Raw genomic sequence first — 25,759 nt, forward strand, 5'->3', positions numbered from 1 at the left:
TGCTTAATTAGAATTATATGCTGATTCATTACCATCATCAATATTAGTTTCTGCATCATTATAATCATCATCAATATATCCCTCATTATTATTTCCCATTTCTCCCATTTCATAATCTTCTCCACCTTCTGCCATTTATATAATAAAAAAATTAAAATTTGAAATATAATATTCCTCCTATAACAATTCCTATACAAGTTAAAGCTAATTTAGTATTTTCATGGGATTTATTATCATTATCAGTTTTAATTATATCATGTTGAAAAATATCAGTTCTTATATTTTCTGATGTATTGTAATCTTTTATTTTGGAGTCATTATCCAATTTAATATTTTTAGTTTTAGTTTCTGTTGATTGAATGTGTTTTTTATTTTTTTCACCTTCCATTAATTTTGGAGCAGTGATAATCTTTTTATTTATATCATTTAATCCAAATGAATTATTTATTGTTGCAGTTTTAATTAGATTATTGTAACCAATTATATTTCCCATCTTTAATACTAAATCATTAGAAATAATTAATAGATTAGGGCCTATACAATAATTTTATCTAATATGTGATTTATCTAAATAATTTTGATATCTTACAATGTTTTCTGGAATCGATCTATTTTTATCATTATGTATGGAATCTTCAAATAAAACTTTAAATTGTTTTTGTGTATCGAATGATGTATTCAAATTTCCAATTATTGGGGATCTTGTTTCAACTTGCGCACCTAAAATACATATCAAATAAGTTCTAATTGATTGATTTATTCTTTGTATTCCGGCTTTAGCAAAACCTTCATTATTTTCTAAAATGAAATAAACCCAACCATTATTGTTTTCTTGTTTTAAATTATCATAAAATGTCGGTAATTTATTGAAATTTAATGTTTCTAAATCCTTAGTTTCTATTTTACCATAACCTAATGTATTACTATAGATATTATAAAAGCTATTAGATGGTATGGGAAGTGCACAATATTCTGCAATCTTTTTAGGGCAAGGAAGTGATCTTATTGTTCCAATTTTTGTTCTAAAATCAGAATTATTTATATCTATATTAAATTCATTACAAATTTTATAAAACTTTGATAAATTAATATTATTATCTAATTCTTTAAAATACCTAGATCCTGGTAAAGCGCACTCTAATTCATTTAATATTATTCTTATTTGAAAGTATGTATGAACTCTAAATAAACTTTGAATTATTTTATATTTAGAATTATTCAAATGATCATTCCAACTCATTCCACATCCTGTTGTTGCACAATAAACAGCAAAATTTAATTGGTTCTGCCAATACTTCATATTAGATTTTAATAACCATTGTTTTTCATCTTTCAATTTTTTTAAATTAATTAAATATACATGAAATATATTTTCCATCTTTGCATTAAAATTATTAGTTTCAGAAACATTAATTTCTAAATTAGTTAATGAATCTAAAACTTCATTTCTATATGTAATATGTTTATTAAAATCTATTGCTGGAATATTATATTTAATTGATTTATTATATTGGAAAGCTTTTGGAAAACTATCTGCCATTTATATAATTAAAAAATTAATAATTTAATAATTCTTTTAATAATTTATCTTGTTCTTCAACTGTTATATGACCATTTAAACTTATTATATAATCTAGTGTATTCTTTAATTTATTAATTTCTTTTATATTAGTTTTAATTTTTTCTTTATTACTTTTTATATTTAATTTTGAACTTATACCGGTTAAAACACTTGAACTTAATCCTAACACACCAATTGATATAGCTAAAGGTGTTAATGGACTGAATATTGCTAGAAATGTTATTACAGAACTAATTGTAACCGAACCACTTATAATCAAATAATATAAAATTTTACTTTTTAGATATTTTTTCTTTCTAACTTTTAAGTCACTTTCAAATTCTAATATTTGTTTTTCTAAATATATTTTTAATTTATTTTTATTTATATCATGAGGAATAATATCAATATTATCAACTTTATTTTCAATGTATTTAGAAAAAAAATTACTAATTAGTAAATTTATAAGCAACAAATATAACAATAACTGTTCCACCTAAAATCCATATTATTTCATATTTCTGTTGTTCTTTACTTGGGGTATAATAATCTGATAATTTAGGTTTGTATAGATGTAATTTTTCTTTATTTGTTACTGCGTTATATAAACTCATTGCATCATCAACTGATTGAAAATCTCTATGTGAAATCTTCTGATCATATAATTCCTTGTTAATATAATCCATATAGTTTTGTCTTTTTTCTCTATATTCTTCCGCTGCTTTATTATATTTCTCTAACGCTAAGTTATGTCTTCTTTGTTCTCCTAATGAACTATTTTTATCGATATGTTTAAATAAATAACCACCACCAGTAAATGCTAAAGCGTTAACAATTGCTGATCCTATAATAGTTATAATTGCAGAAGCCATTTATTTAGTAAAATAATTACGCATTTATATGGGAGGAATATATTTTTGTTTTTCCAAATAATCAATAGTTAAATTAGATAAAGTAACTGCTAATGTTAATTTTAAGATATCATTTATATCAAATCTATCAACATTAACACTTCCCATTTTAAATACTTTTTTTTAATACCATTGAATAACCAACAGTTCCAACTGATAGTAATGCGCCATTATATAATCCAGTTATTATCCACTTATTATCACTCATTTATTTATCAAAGAAATTACTATCATCAAAATATTTAGTTAACTTATTTATGATTAATTCAACATTTATTTCATTACTACTTTGAAGATTATCATATATTTTGGATAATATGTTTTTGATATCTTCAATAATTCCATCTTCATTTAATTCATAATATTCTAAAGGCGTTTTAATTAAATCAATTACTTTTTCTATATTATAATTTTCTTTATCAATCATTGATGCATTGTTAAATGATTTACTTTTTATATCAGTAATTACATCATTTAGTTTAATTCTCATTTCTTTACCATGTTTAAAATCAAACCCAAAACATATACTCGGTCCAACAGTTATATTCATTTATATAGTGAAAAATATTACTCTCTACATATTATAACTAATTCATAAATTACAGGGAAATTATTTAAATCAATTAAGTATCCATTATGATTTCTAATTTCTAATCTAAAATTATTAAAACGAGGAATGCATGGTTTGAAATCACATTCTGTTAAATTATAATTTATTTGCGTTCCAAATTCTTTAACATTCTTCAATGGCAAAATGTTTAGTAAACCAGAATTACAAGTTATATCTTTAGTTGCTTCGAATGTTTTTGTAGGATCGATAAAATTGCAATAAATATAAAAATGTGTGTAAGGTATTAAGTTTGGTGTAGTAGCGTCAATATTTGTAAAAGATCTATCTGGAAGAATTCCTAACAGTTTAGCTATAGGTTTTTTTACCATAAATTTATGTTTTTCACTATTAGACAACCTTATCTTTATTCTATCAGAACTCTCACTTTTTAAAAATCTAATACTAAACCCAGAACTACTACCTAATTTGTGCCAGGCTTTTCTATTAATTTCTTGTGCTAATGTATCAAAATTATATAACCCCGGTTTTAAATATATATAGACCCATTCATTTTCATTTTTATTAAAAATTAAAAAAGCTCTATGTTCAATAGTTTTATTCGATATATTGTAAAAAGAATTACATAAACTTATATTTACTAATTTCAAATCAACACAATTTTTATATTCCCTATCTAATTGAACTAGTAAATTATGAGATCTATAATTTGTAAGCCTTCTAGAATCAACAAATATTCTGTATTCTTTTAATTCCGCCATTTATTTTACATATTTTCTTATTCGAAATCTATTTCATGGTGCCCTTTTTCATTCTTACATTTGTATACGAAATAGAAATCTCCAGAACATAATTCTCCTAGATCTTCACTTGATAATCTATGAAATCTATCTGGTAAATATGTTCTGAATTTATGTGTATTTCCTTTTAATCCTTCATATTCTAAGTGTATAACTAATTTATCTCCATAGTTATTATTAACTGCATCAATATTTGTAATTAGATATTTCTTATGGATTGTTAATTCTGTTAACTTTTTGAATTTATAATCTACAGATTTTACATTTGTGATATCTTTTATTCTATCTAGAAATAATTTGTTGTTCTCACTGTGTGTTTTTTTACTCTCCATTTTAATAACATATTTTTATTAAAATTTGATTAACACGTTAGAATTCTTTTCATTATCTCGTTCTCTTTTGTTTCTTCTCTTTTAAAAATTTTAAGTATTCATCTAAATTGCAACCATAAGCAACTGTATGAATTCCATCATCTAAAATATATCTTTTATCATCAAATGGGTTCAAACTTATGTTCTCTATTTCTTCAATAAACATTTCGTGGTACTCAGATCTTAAACATCTCATCTTATGTTTTCTAACTTCTTCATTGAATATACAATTGATGTAATCTTTGAAATGAATATTCTTTTCTACTACACTTTTGGTTATTCCTTTTAACTTTTTAGCTTCATGTTCTTTAGTTTTATATGAATACATTTTAGATCTAATACCTATGAATTCAATCATTTCTTCACCGCCTAATTCATCTTTGAATTTACCGGGAACTTTTTTATTATCATTGCTAAACAATTCATGATCTTTAGGATAATTACTGAAATCAAAATGATGTTTTAATGTTTTTAAATCATCAGTTATGTTATTAGTTTTTATCTTTAATATGTAACTGTCAGTATCAAAATATAATATTTCTATGTGTTTTCCTCCAAAAAGTGGTTGTAATATATTATAATAGAATTCATACATTAGTAATTTTGATAATTCTAAAACTGAAGCGCCAACATAGATTGGTTTATTAAATTTCATTGATGTTCTCATCTTAACTGCGGCTAAATTTTCATCAAATATTCTGTTACCAATGAACTTAGGATATGTTTGTAAATGTCTAATTCTTTTACCATTACTGACTAACTCAATATCATTTCTATTTCTAATATTTTCACAAGTCTTACCATAGAATGCATTGTTCATTAACTTGAAGAAATCTTTCTCGAAATCAGTTTTAGCTTCAGTTCTCTGTTTGGTGTTAAAATCTATATATTTTTCTAACCACTTAGATTGACTAAATGAAATATATCTATGTACTTTTTTTAGGATCATTCCTTGTTTTAGATAAAACTTTAACATTCTATAATGTACTACATAATTATATTTATCTTCTTGAGTTACCATTAACTTTTCTGTATGAATATGATTTTCGGGTTTAATTCTTTTTTGATAATTTGATAATTCTTCATGAGTTACAGTTTTATGTTCGGGGCAGTATGCTAGATTTCTAGATTTAAATTTAATATGTTCAGGATATTCTAAATCTACAACAAAAAAGTAACCAGTATCTGAATCATCTGCAATATCTAGGATTCTTTTCTTCTAATCAAATTTATCATTATTTTCATTCTGTAAAACTTCAGTTAATTCAAATACTCCATAAGGTTGTGGTTCCATCATTGCCCAACCATACAAATTATTTGCATCTATATATAATAACTTATATCCAAGGTTATTATTTACATTGAAATATCTATCACCTAATACACCTGAAACTCCTCCTCTTATAGATTTTTCAAATAATAATAATTGATCTATATTTGTTAACAAATCCATTTTTATATTTGTAAATTTTAATCCACAATCCCATGTTAATCCTGGTGATGAATAACAATGACAAGGATCAATGTTAAAATATGTTAGGTTAACATCTCTAAACCTTTTCAATATATCGGTTAATAATAATACATCTGATTTTAAATATAAATCTACTAATTGTCCATGCTTTTCTATTTTGAAATGATTCCAAATATTCAATGTTCTATTATAGACTTCATCTTTAACATATTCATTTTTTAATTCATCATAGAATTGTTCTTTCACTAATTCAGTTATATTGAAATCATTATGTGATTTATAAAATGAATATGGAATTGCTCCTTTATATCTCATTAATTGGAAATCATCATTATTTGGGTAGTGTTGCTTTAATATTTTTAATTCATCATCAACTAATGATTTTGATAAGTTATCTAATGAACTATTTAAAAATCTATATGAATCTATAAATCTTAGGCAACCAAATTGGAATGATATATAATTCTCAGATGTTTTAGCTAACATTCTAAATTTATAAGTTGGTATTTTATCTTTTGATCTATTTGAATTTAATCTTTCTATTTCATTATTAATTTCTTCTATTTTATGACATAACTGTTTGATTTATAAGTTGGTATTTTAACTTTTGATCTATTTGAATTTAATCTTTCTATTTCATTATTAATTTCTTCTATTTTATGACATAACTGTTTGATGAATAAATGTGCATCATATCCTGATAGATTATGAAATATAACTGGTACAAAGTTAATTTTCTTAGCTTGTAAGTTACAATTCTCATGTGCGGCGCCTCTAAACTTTCCATTCAAATGATCATGGTCTCTTACTTTTTTATCTTTATAATTAAATATCTTTTCACAATAATAACATTTATCTGCAAACTCAAATTCTTCTTTATCTTCTTCTGTCATTATAATTTCTATATTTGTATTCAATAATTTACTAAATCTTATTTCATATTCAATTAATGAGTCACAAAAATGATTGATAACATTTTCATTTCTGTAATTATAATATTCACTTTCAATTAGTTCTGGATAATCAGATTTTATATATAACCCGAAAGCTGCAGCTGATTGATGAATCTTTTTAATAGTATTTGATTTTGGTGGTTCATCTGAAAAATCATTTTCATTAGAATTTAATTTCTTTCTTTTATAATATATTTCTTTTCTATCTTGATCAGTTAGTTCTTTATTTAATGATTCAAAATCTCCATATATTACAAATGGTACTTTATTTTTGTAATCATATTTTTTGAATTCTAATATTTTATCTTTTTCATTTGGTAAAACTAATTTACAATAATCATGATTTTCACATAATTGTTTATGATTTAATAATGCCCTTTCAGTTCTGAATTTAGTTATACATTTTCTACATACATATATTTTATTATCAAAATCATTTTCTGATTTGAAAAATAAATCAATTCTTTCAATCCACATATAATGTTTCTCATAATATAATATATCTATCACATCATTTGAATCATAATATTTTGATAAGTATAGAGGTTCTAATGTATAATGTTTTATATTGTTACCTTTTATATTTGGTAATTTGATTAAATCAAATACATTTATCTTTATATTATTATCTCTTTCTATTTTTGGGATGTTTTTAATTATAACAGGATACTTATCTATCTTATAACTATTTTCAAATTGTTTATAATGAGTTAATCTAAAACTATGTGTAATATCTTCTGTTGGATGTAAACAACTTATTATAGCCCATAGAAAACATTTATCATCTTCATTTTGTACATTTATTACAGCATTAGTTTTAAATGGTAGTTTGATATAACTCGATGATTCAATATCTGGTTCTTTCTAATATGATATATTATTTTCATCTATTGGTTTTGATTTAGTTAACTTATTATATTTTGTGTTATAAACATGTAAAGTCATAAATATTATTTCATCAAATATTAAACCAGATCCTTCAAAATATTTCTCTTCTATTTTAGTTTTTACTTCATTATAACATTTATCTAATTTATCATCTACATGTTGTTTTGAAATAATATGTTGTGAATGAGAATTTATATTATATATTGGTTTATCTTCAGATTTTATAAACTTTACTTTTGATGAAATACTTATTTTAGGATATTCAACATCAGTAATTATTTTTATAATATTTTTCATATTTTCTAAATGTTTTTTATTTTCTTCTAATGTTTTTCCTTTATGAAATTTAAACTCGATAGCTGCTGGGCCAATATCACTTTTAAATGCTTCGGTTATCTCTATATCTTTTTTATTATCTAATGAATTAATATAATTTCTTACATCTTCCATGTATGGTCTTTTATTGTTTAATTTATTTTTTATGCTTTTAATTGTCTTCTGTTTCTTATCATTATCATTATCAAAATAATCTTCACCTAAAATATCATTATTCATATTTCTAATATGACTTTTAGATTTTAAATGTTCTTTATAATATCTTTTATCACTGAATGATTGATTACATGTATCACATTTATATGTTTCTTTTTCATTCTTTAATTCTCTAATTTAGTTTCTAATATATCATCTTTATATTCTAGTTTCAATTTATTATCTAAATGTGTTTTAGTTTTATTGTGTCTTGCTTTTTGGGATTTATCTATATTGATATTACATGTTGGACAGTAGTACTTATTTGCTTCCATTTTAATACTAAATTTTTTATTAAAATTGAACATAACACTTACCTCTCAACGCGTCCCGCCACGTGTGAGTCCAACCACGTGTGAGTCCCGCCTATTTATACTACTCAACAGTGGGGAAAACCCAGCTGCGTGTTGAGACTTGTAAATTATGAGGTTTGTGATTGGCTAGTGTAATAGGGAATACTCAACTGTGATTGGATAGAGTAATACTCAACTGTGATTGGATAGATTAATAGTAAAATACTCAACTGTGATTGGCTGGAAATACTCAACTGTGATTGGATAGAGTAATAGGGAATATTCAACTGTGATTGGCTGGAAATACTCAACTGTGATTGGCTAGAGTAATACTCAACTGTGTTTGGCTAATGTAATTTCCTAGATGGATGGTTCTAGAATCAACATGTAATACGCAATACTCAACGTGTTGAGGCTTGTAAATTATGAGACTTGTGATTAGATAGAGTAATAGGGGTTTAGTTTTTTCATATCAAAGGTTGAGAGGTCGAGCTCGTAAAAATGAAAAATGTTAAAATAATAATAATTTCTACTTGAATTTGGAGTGTACGCGACTAATTCAAGTAGAAATTGTTATTATTTTCATATTTTTCATTTTTACGAGCTCGACCTTTCGACCTTTGGTATGAAACAACTAAACCCCTATTACTCACGTAGAATTGAATAGATTTAGTAAACCATGAATTTCTAACCGTATAAATTTTCGGGGCATTTTTGTAAATGCACAGTCTTATCCTGTCATTCGTATTAGAAGTATGCCAGCACTACGCTCTGGCTGGATATAGCAATTGTAAGTTATCAAATTATCACAATTTTCCGCTAATTTTATTGTATTGTTACTCATTTAGTTGTTTTTGTATTGTAGCAAACAGGTACTCGGTACTCGTTATTTTGCAGTCGTAAATAAAATCCGAGTTGAAGCTATTCCGTCGTTTTCGTTGATTGTAGTTGCTGACATAAAAGTTTGAATTGCTAACCGTAGCAATTATTGTACGTATATTTCAAGTTCACGATGTCAGTCGTCGACGAAAAATCTCAGTCGAAGAAAACGAAAGATACGAGATCCAGTTTAGCCGGTTGGTTGACACGTGCGATAGATAAGGCCGCTACAATTACCTGTTTATCGGCCGTCGAATCCGCTGAATTGCGTGTTACTGGCAGTTTGAGTTCTGCCCACAATCGTTATGTTTCTTATTTGGAAGATGATCATGAAATCGAAAAGGCCGAAGATTGGTTCGAGGGTTATTACGACCGAGCAATGGATGCCCTCAAGCAATTAGAAACCGTTGAATCGTCGAGAGTTCCAACTGCGGCTGGCTCACGTTTAAATCCTACTGCTGTCTGTATCTTTTGCGAGTGGCTCGCAATCGCAAGATGTGAGACAGACGTCTAGTACGGAGCAAGAACAAGAGCCTAACCTGATGAATCGTTCAACAATTGATGCTTGGATCGACGATCTCGTAGAAGGAATGGAAACGGTAATTGGACCGGAAACTGTTATTTCATCCCTCGAGGAAGCTGTCGTCAAGATGCAGATTGACCAAGACTTGCCGAAGGTGGAACTGACGACATTTGATGGCTCCGCACTTCAATGGCCGCGTTTCATTGAACAGTTTCATGCTCAAATTCATTGCCGCCCCGGTATCAAAGATACCACGAGAATGGATGCTTTACAGACACACGTCAAAGGTGAGGCAAAGAAGCTTATTCAGGGTCTTGGATTTAGTGGAAAGAATTATGCGCGATCCCTTAAGGAATTGAAATTTGTTTTTGGTCATCGTGTACATGTAGCAAGAGCTCATATTGATTCCATAACTAATGGTCCGGTAGTTAATCCTAATGACTCTATTTCATTACGTAATTTTTATATTCCTGTCAGAGATTGTTTAATTACATTGAATCGGATGAACTATACCTCAGAAATAAGTAGTAGTGATTTGTTGCAAAAAACTGTCAAACGTTTGCCAATTGACAAGCGTTCAAAGTGGAATGATTTCGCTCGTCGCATATATCGGCAGCGGGATCTCACTTTAGTAGATCTTGAAAATTGGCTCAAGGACTGTGTCGATGCTGATTTCGGTCCGTTTTCATTGCAAAGTAAACCCAGGCGCGCTAGTAATTTCAATAATGAAAGCTTGAATAAGTCTAAATCTTTTGTTTTGAATTCAAGAAGTCAAACTACAAAATGTATCCTGTGTTCGGAAAATCACAATTTAAGTAAGTGTAGATTGTTTTTAGAGAAACCCGTTGAACAAAGATTCACGTTTGTCAAGTCTAATCGTTTGTGTATTAACTGTTTAGCTCAGGGACATTATCTGAAGTCTTGTTTGTCAACAATTACGTGTAAAGAAACAGAATGTGGTAAAAAGCATCATATACTATTGCATAATCAACGTCAAATTCAGTTAACTACAAATAATTCTGATAATGTGTGGTCAAACTCTGGTCAGATGGTGGCTTCTGGAAAGTCTGATGATTTTCAATGTAATATTGAGTATAATACTGAAAAGGCAATTGGCCAAAATACGGTTTTGAGCGCTTATAGTAATTGCACAAATGTATATTTTCAGGTACTACCGATCATAGTTCAAGGCAAGAACGGTCGTCGAATCTCCACATATGGTTTGCTAGACTCGGGCAGTGATATCACTATGATACAAGATAGTTTGGCCGCCGATTTAGGGCTGCCTGGTAAGACGCAATGCTAACAATAAATACCCTACGTTCTAGTGTTGTTCGACCATCACGTTGCGTTTCTTTCACTGTTCAAGCTAATCAACCCAATGCTGAGGTAATATCCATTTCTCGGGCGTGGACTACTTCTGGTCAGATTCATTGCCCGCTTCAGAAAGTTAATGAAACAGGTGTGAAAAAACTAGCTCATTTGAATGGAATTGATTTTTCTGAAGTTCTCTCTGATAAGGTTCAGGTTCTCCTTGGTGCTAACGTGCCACAGGTTCATTTACAATTAGAGGTCAGAGAAGGTACTCCTAGTCAACCCGTTGCTAAAAGAACTAAATTAGGATGGTGTCTTTTAGGCGGTATGACTGACGTAGATTCTAATAACGTAAATAGGGTTCATGTTCAATCAATCGCTAGTGATTCTTTGTTAGATGAATCTATAATTTCGCAGCAGATAGGAAGGTTTTGGTCAACTGAGTCCTTTGGCGTTATTTACCCTTATCGAACTGGACGTATCGGCCCCACTCCGCGCGGTGGCGCCACCCCGCGGGATTTACGCGAAGCAGCAGAACACAAACACGGCCATTCTCTCAATTTTCAATGATAGAAATCGTGTGTGTATTTCAATTATTTCGGCTGTTAGGGTTTTGAGGCACAATATAAGTTGATGATGTGATATGGCGATGTTAATTAATGATAATTCCGCAGTGAAGCTAGTCACGAACGGTGCCGATTGAGTGTACAGCTGCCAAAAACACTGAAATGTGCGTAGTTGAGTAACTATTTGCAGTGAATTGCAGACGAAACATGAAGCCTTAACGGCCGTTTAAAAAAAAATTATACCAATCGCAATTGTAAAATAAAAATGAGATAGAACCTAAGTTAAAATTCTGGCCAATTCTAAAATGTTATTTATTATTAATCCTAATTTTTAGTCAGTGCGGAACGTTTAGTTTTCCAACAATAATGAGAGGTGGTAGGTAGTCATGCAATTCACGTCATCATTTATTACCCGTTACTTCCGTGTTGTTGAAAATCTCGCGAGTCCTGGACTAAACCCCAATGAACAATGTGATCTGTGTGCTGGCCACTAAAAATGCACACAGATCACACTACACTACCCATTACACACTCCAGTACCCACAGCTTTCATATATCCATCCAAATATTTAGTGGCTTTCTTCCTGGGTCTATTGAAGATGAAAAGAGTTTAGCTATTTTAACAAATTCCACTCATCTTGTTAATGGGCACTATGAAGTTGGGATGTTGTGGCGGGATGAAGATAGCGTTTTACCTAACAATTTTCATTTAGCTCATCGGAGATTTGGGTTGTTAATGGATAGATTAGAGAAAGATGAGATTATGAAAGAAGGTTACAGTAATACCTTGAATGGTTACATTTCAGACGGGTATGCACAAAAGTTATCTCCTGAAGAGGCTCGTAAGTCAGGTTCTAGAACATGGTACATCCCACATCACTGTGTTAAAAACCCAAACAAACCAAATAAATTTAGGGTTGTATTTGACGCCGCCTCGAAATTTCAGGGAAGTTCATTGAATAGCTTGTTGATGACGGGTCCGGATCTTTTGAATAGTTTGTTTGGGGTTATTCAAAGATTTCGCCTATACGAAACTGCTCTGGTGGCAGACGTCCAGGCTATGTTTCATCAGGTGAGGACTTCCGAGAAAGACTCGGATTCTTTGAGGTTTCTTTGGCGACCGGATGCGTCATCTGGTTATCCTGATGTTTACAAGATGCAAGTACAGATTTTTCGGTGCAAAAGATTCGCCTTGTTGTGAGTAATAGGGATGATGGGCTTTCAGATCAAAGGTCGAAAGGTCGAGCTCATAAAAAATGAAAAATATGAAAATAATAACAATTTCTATTTGAATTAGTAGCGAAACTCATAAAAGATGAAAAATAATTCTCGCACACTCGAATTTATGTTTCATTTTATATGAGTTTCACTCCTAATTCAAATAGAAATTATTATTATTTTCATATTTTTCATTTTTTACTCACTCGCCCTTTCAACCTTTAATCTGAAAGCCCATTATCCCTATTACTCTTAAAATATTTATATACATAAAATATATATGAATAACATATAAATTGATAGATTATTCAATATAAAAGTGTTAGTAAAGTGTGAGCTCTTATAGAATAGATATATAGATATATTTTAAACATATTTCAATATTTATATTTGTATGAGTTAGATTTCTAAACATTAAAAGTGTTAGTAAAGTGTGATTGAAATAATTCATATATATATATACATGAATAACATATAAATGAATAAAATATAAATGAATAAAATATAAATGAATAAAATGTGTCAAATCAATTTTAAAAAAAAATTTAGTATTAAAATGGAAGCAAATAAGTACTACTGTTCAACATGTAAAATCAATATAGATAAATCCCAAAAAGCAAGACACAATAAAACTAAAACACATTTAGAGAATTAATTGAAATTAGAATATGAAGATGATATATTAGAAACTAAATTAGATGAATTAAAGAATGAAAAAGAAACATACAAATGTGATACGTGTAATCAATCATTCAGTGATAAAAGATATTATAATGAACATTTAAAATCTAAAAGGCATATTAGAAATAAGAATAATGATATTTTAGGTGAGGATTATTTTGATGAAGATAATGATATGAAACAGAAGACAATTAAAAGAATAAGAAATAAATTAAACAATAAAAGACCATACATGGAAGATGTAAGAAATTATATTAATTCATTAGATAATAAAAAAGATATAGAAATAACCGAAGCATTTAAAAGTGATATTGGTCCAGCAGCTATCGAGTTTAAATTTCATAAAGGTAAAACGTTAGAAGAAAATAAAAAACATTTAGAAAATATGAAAAATATTATAAAAATAATCACAGATGTTGAATACCCTAAAATTAGTATATCTTCTAAAGTAAAGTTTATAAAATCTGAAGATAAACCAATATATAATATAAATTCTCATTCACAACATATTATATCTAAACAACATATAGATGATAAATAAGATAAATGTTATAATGAAATAAAAACTAAAATAGAAGAGAAATATTTTGAAGGGTCTGGTTTAATATTTGATGAAATAATATTTATGACTTTACATGTCTATAACACAAAATATAATAAGTTAACTAAATCGAAACCAATAGATGAAAATAATGTATCATATTATAAAGAACCAGATATTGAAGCATCGAGTTATATTAAACTACCATTTAAAACTAATACTGTTATAAATGTACAAAATTTTGATGATAAAAGTTTTTTATGGGCAATAATTAGTTGCTTACATCCTGCAACTGATAATATTTGTAGATTAACACATTATAAACCATTTGAAAATAATTATAAGATAGATAATTATCCTGTTAGAATTAAAAATATCCCAAAAATAGAAAGAGATAATAATCTAAAAATAAATGTATTTGATTTAACCAAATTACCAAAAACAAAAGGTAATAATATAAAACATTATACATTAGAACCTTTATACCTATCAAAAGATTATGATTCAAATGGTGTTATAGATATACTATAATTTGAAAATCATTATATGTGGATTTAACAAATAGATTTATTTTCTAAATCAGAAAATGATCACCATAAAATATATCTTTGTAGAAAATGTTTACATAAATTCAGTAATGAAAGTACATTATTAAATCATAAACAATTATGTGAAAATCATGATTATTGTAAATTAGTTTTACCAAATGAAAAGGATAAAATATTAGAATTCAAAAAATATGATTACAAAAATAAAGTACCATTTGTAATATATGGAGATTTTGAATCATTAAATAAAGAATTAACTGATCAAGATAGAAAAGAAATATATTATAAAAGAAAGAAATTAAATTCTAATGAAAATGATTTTTCAGATGAACCACCAAAAACAAATACAATTAAAAAGATTCATCAATCAGCTGCTGCTTTCGGGTTATATATTAAATCTGATTATCCAGAACTTATTGAAAGTGAATATTATGATTATAGAAATGAAAATGTTATCAATCATTTTTGTGACTTATTAATTGAATATGAAATAAGATTTAGTAAATTATTGAATACAAATATAGAAATTTAAATGACAGAAGAGGATAAAGAAGAATTTGTGTTTACAGGTAAATGTTATTATTGTGAAAAGATATTTAATTATAAAGATAAAAAGTAAGAGACCATGATCATTTGAATGGAAAGTTTAGAGGCGCTGCGCATGAGAATTGCAATTTACAAGCCAAAAAGTAAATTTTGTTCCAGTTATATTTCATAATCTATCAGGATATGATGCACATTTATTTATCAAACAGTTATGCCATAAAATAGAAGAAATTAATAATGAAATAGAAAGATTAAATTCAAATAGATCAAAAGATAAAATACCAACTTATAAATTTAAAATGTTAGCTAGAACATCTGAGAATTATATATCATTCCAATTTGGGTGTTTAAGATTTATAGATTCATATAGATTTTTAAATAGTTCATTAGATAACTTGTCAAAATCATTAGTTGATGATGAATTAAAGATATTAAAGCAACATTATTCAAATAATGATGATTTCCAATTAATGAGATATAAAGGAGCGATTCCATATTCATTTTATAAATCACATAATGATTTTAACATAACTGAACTTAAAAATGAACAATTTTATGATGAATTAAAAAATGAACATGTTAAAGATGAAGTCTATAATAGAACATTGAATATTTGGAATCATTTTGGAATGAAAAATCATGGACAATTAGTAGATTTATATTTAAAATCAGATGTATTATTATTAACCGATATATTTGAAAGGTTTAGAGATGTAAACCTAAAATATTCTAACATTGATCCTTGTCATTGTTATTCAAGTCCAGGATTAACATGGGATTGTGGATTAAAATTTACAGATATAAAAATGGATTTGTTAACAAATATAGATCAATTATTACTATTTGAAAAATCTATAAGAGGAGGAGTTTCAGGTGTATTAGGAGATAGATATTTCAATGTAAATAATAACCCTGGATATAAGTTATTATATATAGATGCAAATAATCTATATGGTTGGGCAATGATGGAACCACAACCTTATGGAGTATTTGAAATAAGTGAAGTTTCACAACATGAAAATAATGACAAATTTGATTGGAAGAAAAGAATTCTAGATATTGCAGATGATTCAGATACTGGTTACTTCTTTGTTGTAGATTTAGAATATCCTGAACATATTAAATTTAAATCTAGAAATCTAGCATACTGCCCAGAACATAATACTGTAACTCATGAAGAATTATCAAATTACCAAAAAAGAATTAAACCCGAAAATCATATTCATACAGAAAAGTTAATGGTAACTCAGGAAGATAAATATAATTATGTAGTACATTATAGAATGTTAAAGTTTTATTTGAATCAAGGAATGATTCTAAAAAAGTACATAGATATATTTCATTTAGTCAATCTAAGTGGTTAGAAAAATATATAGATTTTAACACCAAACAGAGAACTAAAGCTAAAACTTATTTTGAGAAAGATTTCTTCAAGTTAATGAACAATGCATTCTATGGTAAGACTTGTGAAAATATTAGAAATAGAAATGATATTGAGTTAGTTAGTAATGGTAAAAGGATAAGGCATTTACAATCATATCCTAAGTTTTTAGGTAACAGAATATTTGATGAAAATTTAGCTGCAGTTAAAATGAAAAGAACTTCTATGAAATTTAATAAACCAATCTATGTTGGTGCTTCAGTTTTATAAATATCAAAGCTATTGATGTATGAATTCTATCATAATGTATTACAACCTCATTTTGGAGAAAAACATATAGAAATCTTATATTTTGATACTGACAGTTACATTTTAAAGATTAAAACTAATAATCTAACAAATGATTTAAAAACATTAAAACATCATTTCGACTTTAGTAATTATCCACAAGATAATGAATTGTTTAGCAATGTTAATAAGAAGCAGCCCGGGAAGTTTAAGGATGAATTAGGTGGTGAAGAAATGATTGAAATCATATGAAACTAAAGAACATGAAGCTAAAAAGTTAAAAGGAATTACTAAAAGTGTAGTAGAAAAAAATATTCATTTCAAAGATTATATCAATTGTTTATTCAATGAAGAAGTTAGAAAACATAAGATGAGATGTTTAAGATCAGAAGATCACGAAATGTTTATTGAAGAAATAGAAAAGATAAGTCTAAACCCATTTGATGATAAAAGATATATTTTAGATGATGGAATTCATACAGTTGCATATGGTTGCAATTTAGATGAATACTTTAAATTTAAAAGAGAAGAAACAAAAGAGAATGAGATTATGAAAAGAATTCTAACGTGTTAATCAAATTTTAATAAAAATATGTATTATAAATGGAGAGTAAACAAGCAAACAGTGAGAACAACAAATTATTTCTAGATAGAATAAAAGATACTTCAAATGTCAAATCCGTAGATTATAAATTTAAGAAGTTAAAAGAATTAACAATCCATAAGAAATATTTAATAACAAATATTGATACAGTTACTAACAAATATGGAGATAAATTAGTTATACACTTAGAATATGAAGGATTAAAAGGAAATACATATAAATTCAGAACATATTTACCTGATAGATTTCATAGATTATCAAGTGAAGATTTATAAGAATTATGTTCTGGGGATTTCTATTTTGTATACAAAGGTAAGAATGGGAAAGGGCACCATGAAATAGATTTCGAATAAAATATGTAAAATAATATGTAAAATAAATGGTAGAATTAAAAGAATATAGAATACATGTTGATTCTAGAAAACTTACAAATTATAAATCTCATAATTTACTAGTTCAATTAGATAGGGAATATAAAAATTGTGTAGATTTAAAATTAGTAAATGTAAGTTTACGTAATTCTTTTTACAATATATCGGATGAAAGTATTGAACATAATACTTTTTTAATTCATATTAGAAATATAAATAAATGGTTTCATCTAATTTTGAAACCAGGATTATATAATTTAGAGACTTTAGCGCAAGAAATTAATAGAAGAGCACAGTAGAAAATTAGAGGTGAAGATAAATTTTTAATTAGATTTATAAAAAGTGATAGCACAAATAAAATTAAAATAAAGGTAAATGATGAAAGTCAACATGCATTTATGGTAAAAAAACCATTAGCTAAATTGCTAGGAATTGCACCAGATACTGTTACAGGAAACGTAGAAGGCATTTCAAATATAATGCCTTTTTCACACTTTTATATTTATTGCAATTTAATTGATGCTACAGAAAATTTCGAAGAAACTAAAGATATAACTTGTAATTCTAGTATATTGAATAATATACCATTACAAAATGTTAAAGAATTTGGAACACAAATTAATTATAATTTAGCTGAATGTGATTTTAAACCTTGTATTTCACGATTTAACAATTTTAAATTAGAAATAAGAAATCATAATGGTTATTTAATTGATTTGAATAACTTTCCTATAATTTATGAATTAATTATAACATGTAAAGAGTAATTTTTTTCACTATATAAATGAATATAACTGTTGGATCGAGTATGTGTTTTGGATTTGATTTTAAACGTGAGAAAGAAATGAAATTTGATATTACTGATGTAATTACACATATTAAAAATATTGCATTTTGTAACGAAACAACATTTGAGTATGAAAAAACAATAGATAAAGAAACTTTTAATGTAGAAAAGATTACCGATACTATAAATACTATAAATGTTGAAATAATCATAAATAAGATAACTAAATATTTTGAAGATAGTAATATTTTTGATAAATAAATGAGTGATAATAAGTGGATAATAACTGGATTATATAATGGTGCATTATTATCAGTTGGAACTGTTGGTTATTCAATGGTATTAAAAAAAGTATTTAAAATGGGAAGTGTTAATGTTGATAGATTTGATATAAATGATATTTTGAAATTAACGTTAGCAGTTACTTTATCTAGTTTAACTATTGATTATTTGGAAAAACAAAAATATATTCCTCCCATATAAATGCATAATTTTTTTTGCTAAATAAATGGCTTCTGCAATTATAACTATTTTAGGATCAGCAATTGTTAACGCTTTAGCATTTACTGGTGGTGGTTATTTATTTAAGCATATTGATAAAAACGGATCATTATCAGAACAAAAAAGACATAACTTAGCATTAGAGAAATACAATAAAGCTGCAGAAGAATATAGAGAAAAGAGGCAAAACTATATGGATTATATTAACAAGGAATTATATGATCAGAAGATTTCACAGAGATTTTCAATCAGTCGATGATGCAATGAGTTTATATAACGCAGTAACCAATAAAGAAAAATTACATCTATACAAACCTAAATTATCAGATTATTATACCCCAAGTAAAGAACAACAGAAATATGAAATAATTTGGATTTTTTGGAATTTAGGCCATTAACACCTTTAGCTATATCAATTGGTGTGTTAGGATTATCATCAAGTGTATTAACCGGCATAAGTTCAAAATTAAATATAAAAAGTAATAAAGAAAAAATTAAAACTAATATAAAAGAAATTAATAAATTAAAGAATACACTAGATTATATAATAAGTTTCAATGGTAATATTACAGTTGAAGAACAAGATAAATTATTAAAAGAATTAATAAATTATCAATTTTTTTATTATATAAATGGTAGATAGTTTTCCAAAAGCTTTCCAATATAATAAATCAATTAAATATAATATTCCAGCGATAGATTTTAATAAAGATATTTCATATAGAAATGAAGTTTTAAATTCATTAATTAATTTATATATTTATGTTACTGAAACTAATTATTTTAATGTTAAGGTGGAAAATATATTTCATGTGTATACAATTAATTTTAAAAATTTAAATGAGGCAAAACAATCGTTATTAAAATCTAATATGAAATATTGGCAGAACCAATTAAATTTTGCTGTTTATTGTGCAACAACAGGATGTGGAATAAGTTGGAATGATCATTTAGACAAACCAAGTTTACCATTAATATTATCACTCTTTAGATTTCATACATACTTTCAAACAAAATTAATATTAGATGAATTAGAGTGGCCTTTACCAGGTTCAAAATACTTTAATGAACTAAATAATAATATTAATTTTTCCAAGTTTTATAAAATATGTAATGAATTTAATATTAATTCAAATAATGATTTTAGATAAAAAATTGGTACAATGGGTGGATTAGGAATATTATATACTAAAGAATTTGGAAAAATAATGACAGATACAGATATAAGAACACTAAATTGGAATGAATTACCAAAATATTATAATAATATACAACAACAAAACAATAATGGTTGGATTAATTTCATTTTGGAAAATAGTGAAGGTTTTACTAAAGCTGGAATACAAAGAATAAATCAATCAATTATAACTTATTTGATATGTATTCTAGGTGCGCAAGTTGAAACAAGATCCCCAATAATTGGAAATTTTAATACATCATTTGATACACAGAAACAATTCAAAGTATTATTTGAAGATTCCATTCATAATGATAAAAATAGATCGATTCCAGAAAACATTGTAAGATATCAAAATTATTTAGATAAATCTCATGTAAGACTAAATTATTGTATAGGCCCTAATCTATTAATTATTTCTAATGATTTAGTATTAAAGATGGGAAACATAATTGGTTATAATAATCTAACTAAAACTGCAACAATAAATAATTCATTTGGATTAAATGATATGAATAAAAAGATTATTAATGCTCCAAAATTAATGGAAGGTGAAAAAAATAAAAAACATATTCAATCAACAGAAACTAAAACTAAGAATATTAAATTGGATAATGATTCTAAAATAAAAGATTACAATACATCAGAAAATATTAGAACTGATAATATTCAACATGAAATAATTAAACTAAATGATGATATTAAATCCCATGAAAATGCTAAATTAGCTATAACTTGTATAGGAATTGTAATAGGAGGAATATTATATTTTAAATTTTAATTTTTTATTATATAAATGGAAGAAGATATTCCAATGGATACTTTTGGTGACGCCCCCGGTATAAGTGATGAACCACAACCTGATTTTAATGAAACTAATATTGATAATGATGATGAATCAGCATATAATTCTAATTTAGGTGAAGATGATTCTAGTGGGCCTATATTATATGATTATGATGAATTTTAATATGATACTGTAACAAGTGAAAAATTAATAGATTATTTAGAATCCCTCGATAAGATAATAATTAAAACTAGACCAGAAAGAAAAGAGTTAATTAATAGATTAGAAAGAACAGAAAACCCTGAATTGAAAAAAAACAATTATTATACATAAAACATGGTGTAACAAATACAGTTATTGAAGGATTATTACCAAAAAATGTAACATATAACATTGAACCAGAAGATATTCCAGAACTAATTAGAAAAGATGTTCCACGTTTCATGGATAAATTATAATTTAAAAATGATTCATGGTTTTATAATGTTGAATTAAATGGTGAAAAAGTATCAATTCAATTATCTAAAATGGGAAAAGAAGATTTGTACCATCCTGAAATGCGTGCAGGATCTACAATTGAACATTCAAAAGGTGGTACAGAATTTCTCAGAATTATATGGAATGCACTCGATAGAATAAATGAAGAAGAACCAATTCCGAATATTGATATTAACAATTATTCACCATTTAAAAATCCAAATCCTACTTATGATCCAGAAATGGAAGAGTATGGAGATCAATTAGAAAGATTAAGATCTTCAACACCCGAAACATCGAGAAGAGATATTCAACAAATTGATAATGATTCAAGTCAATTACAATTAGTATTAGAAAAACAAATTGATAGATTAAGAGATTCAGAAGAAGAGATGAATAGTACTTTAGATACATCTCGTACTGGAACAAATCAAATGAAACTTTTATCAGAAAAAGGATTTCTTGGTTTAACTGATGTAGATTTAGAAACATTTCCTGAACAAGCGCGTAGAGAAATTAAAGGTGTACAAATATCAGCTGATAAAATTGCGCATGATAAAAGTATAAGAGATCAAAAAATTATGTATTTGGAAAAAGAATTAACTGATACAGATGAAGAAATAGAACAATTAAAGTCTGATCTTGATCATCAAGCAATTGATGAAATAAAATATAAGCAAAAAGAATTACGTTGAGAAAAAGAAATTGATAATTTAAAATATAATTTAGAAGTACAAAAAGGTGAAAGAGATATATTATTAAAAGAATTTGGTAATAATTTTAAAAGATTAAAAGATGTTTTTAAAGATTTAATAATTAAACCAAATTCTGAAATATCATTGAAAGATAGAATAAAATTGTTATTTAAATTAGAAGGAATAACAATTCTTTCAATTCTAACAGCTGTAACTATGGTATTTACAACAATTGGTTTAGCTATATCAAATTCATTAAAATCTACTCCTACTCCCAATAGTCCCGGATAAACCCCCAGATAATAATTCAATACAAGATAAAGTTAAAGATGGTTTAAAGAAATTAGCAAATATTTATGGGAACTATCTAAAAAATCTGCTGCAGCATTACCCGGAGTTATTGCATCAATTGTTGGTTTTATATTGAAATCTGCTGGGAATATTCTTAACTTTGCTGCTGAACATATTATTTTATTTTTAATTACAGTTGTAAGTGCAATTATTTTTGGGTTAGTGAATATGATATCAAAAAATATCAGGTAAACATGATAAAAAATAAATAATTAATTTTTTTGTTAAATAAATGAGTGGGAGTTATATAAGTCCTTCGAGGAATCATAGAATATCTAAATAATAGAATATATAGAATAGCTTTTAAAGCAGAAAGATCACATCATATAATTACTCATAATCCTTCTAATATTAAACCCGATGAAACTTTATATGTTAGAATTCCTCGATTAACACAAAATACTTTTTATGTTCCAAATAGTATTTATTTATCAGCTGATATAAAAGTAATTGGTAATAATAATAATTATGTTGTTGATAATGTTGGGAGATATTTGATTAAAAAATTAGCCGTAAAGGTTGGGCCAGAAACAGTTTTCTCATTAGATAATTATAATTTATTTATGCATTATAAAGATTTATGGTTAACAAAAGAAAATAGAAATAATATGATATTTCAAGGCATCCAATCAGAAAACCAAAATAAATTAAGATCTGAAGCCAATAATGCAGTAGTAGCCAATGATGTAGATAATTTGATAAAAAAGATTTATGGAAGCAAATATAAGATTCCATTAGATTTTGAATTGATAAATAATAATGCGCCTTTGTATAAATACGCAATTCAAGAAGATGTTATATTGGAAATAACATTTGCTCCTGTAAATGAAATTGTATTATCTAGCGTTGTTAAAGATATGGGTTATGAATTATCGAATATATGTTTAGAATATGATACAGTAACTGATGTAAATATTGCTAACACAATTCAAACTCAATATAATCAAGGATTTTCATTATTATATTGAAAAATTTAAAATTGTACCTATTAATGCAAATGATGAAATAATTAATGAGAATATTAACTACCCAAGAAGATCTATGAAAGGCATATTAATATTTTTTACCATTGCAACATATTCTAATGGTGCAATAAAAGTTGATAATTATTATAATCCTGAAATATCAAAAGTAGATATAACTATCGAAGGAATAGCAAATAAAATATTTTGTCAAGGAATGAGAATGATAGATCAATGGCCAGAAATTAGACAACATTTTATGATTGAAAAGTAAAATCATTTGAAAATTGTAATATCAATCAAATTGATTATTATACCGGTAATAAATATGCATTATAGTTAGATTTTAGAACAACAGAGGATAATTCATTACATGGTTCTGGGTAAAAACAACAAAATACTAAAGATGGAATACAATTATTCATGAAAAAGAAAAAAGGAAGTTTAAATTTCAAAATGCACATTTATATTATATCCGACGCGCAATTAAATATTGTAAATTCACAATTAGATAGTATTATGTTTTAAGTGTTATGAAATATTAAAATTTTAACTTTAGTAAAAATTTATATAATAAATGGAAGGAGGTAAAGTATATGAACGGATAAAAGCTGATAAAGAAATCAATGATAATTTATATTATGTAATACCTTATAAAAGAATAAATGAATATATTGGAATATTGTTATTAAATGAATTAAATCAATACAAAGAATATTTAATTGAATGTAATAATGATATAAATAAAAAAGATAATATTAATGATAATATAGATAATATTCCTTCTACATCTAATAATGTTATACCTTCTACATCTAATAATGTTATACCTTCTACATCTAATAATGTTATACCTTCTACATCTAATAATGTTTTACCTTCTACACCCAATAATGAAATAATATTAAAATATAAGGATAAAATAAATTATTTTGTGGTTATTGTAATGGTGAATTTTCAAACAATCCATCAAATTGGAATAAACAAATGAATACAGCTTCACATATTAATAATGTAATAGATCGTGTTGGTATAAGAGAATTTATAGAACACCCATTTACATATGTTACAAAGTTTGTTTCAAATAAAAAAGTAAATGGTAAAGAATTATATGAAGATTTATTACGTGATTTCTTATTAGCAGCACCTAATAAAGATGAATTTCGAGTTAATTAAGTCGAATTTCGAGTTTTATTTTCATGTCGAATTTCGACTTAATTAGTCGAAATTCGACTTGACTAACACGAAATTCGACTTATTAAGTCGAAATTCGACTTATTATGTCGAAATTCGACTTATTAAGTCGAAATCCGACTTATTATGTCGAAATTCGACTTATTATGTCGAAATTTGACTTATTAACACGAAATTCGACTTATTAAGTCGAAATTATGAAAAAAAATATCTCATATGTCACCTAGGGGCTTCCGTAACGATGATAATGAAAATATAGTTACAGGAAAGCGTATTGATAATAAAGATTATGTGGACACACTTTTAGCGAAAGATAAAGTAGAAACTATTGATGATGCGGTAGAAAGGATGTATAAGTATAAAAACAAAACAACTATTGATAAAGATTCGGTAAATAGGATGAAAAAGGATTATGATGAAGAATTCGAAGAAGATACGGTAGAGAAATTGAATAGAGAAATTGATAGAGTCTGATGATGAAAGTGATTCAAGTCCTAATTATTTTCATCTCAAATAATAATATTGGTTGAAAATTGTATAAATAGTATTTATTTTAAAAAATGGGACTTAAGCATTAAGGTACTTAGTAAGGTACCAAGTAACTGGTGCTTAGTAAGGTACCAAGTAACAGGTACCAAGTAACTAGTAAGGTACCAAGTAACTAAGTAACATACTAAGTACTTAGTTACTTAAAATATCTTATTTTATAAACTTATATTCATATGGAAATTGAAGCCTCAGTAATAATTTTGAACCTTTATTATCCTTTAATTAATTCATATATTCATCATGTAACTCAGTAGGTATTATTTGATTTTCTTCCAATGATTGTTGCGTAGATTTTCTATCTTTATTGTAGAATAAAACTAGAAATCTTATATTCTCCCTAAAATCTTGAATTGAATTATATTTTTGATTTAAAACCCATGTTGTTATCCCGAAATGTCTCCCAGAGAAAGCTAGATAACATAACTCACTTTCTCTAACTTTTGAATCATGTAAATTTGCGCAATCATCT

General features: G+C 26.3%; 1 protein-coding gene across 1 annotated transcript; it reads left to right on the top strand.

The window, feature by feature from the left end:
* The first annotated feature begins 9,771 nt into the window (after positions 1-9,771).
* LOC141906273 (uncharacterized) lies at positions 9,772-25,215 on the top strand. The gene is made up of 5 exons (XM_074795517.1): positions 9,772-10,860; positions 10,921-11,041; positions 11,122-11,391; positions 12,232-12,474; positions 25,049-25,215. Exons 1-5 carry the CDS (start codon positions 9,772-9,774, stop codon positions 25,213-25,215), a joined length of 1,890 nt encoding a protein of 629 aa, XP_074651618.1.
* Positions 25,216-25,759: the final 544 nt, after the last annotated feature.

The sequence above is a fragment of the Tubulanus polymorphus genome, chromosome 5, assembly GCF_964204645.1.
Source record: "Tubulanus polymorphus chromosome 5, tnTubPoly1.2, whole genome shotgun sequence".
Classification (NCBI taxonomy): Eukaryota; Metazoa; Nemertea; class Palaeonemertea; order Tubulaniformes; family Tubulanidae; genus Tubulanus; species Tubulanus polymorphus.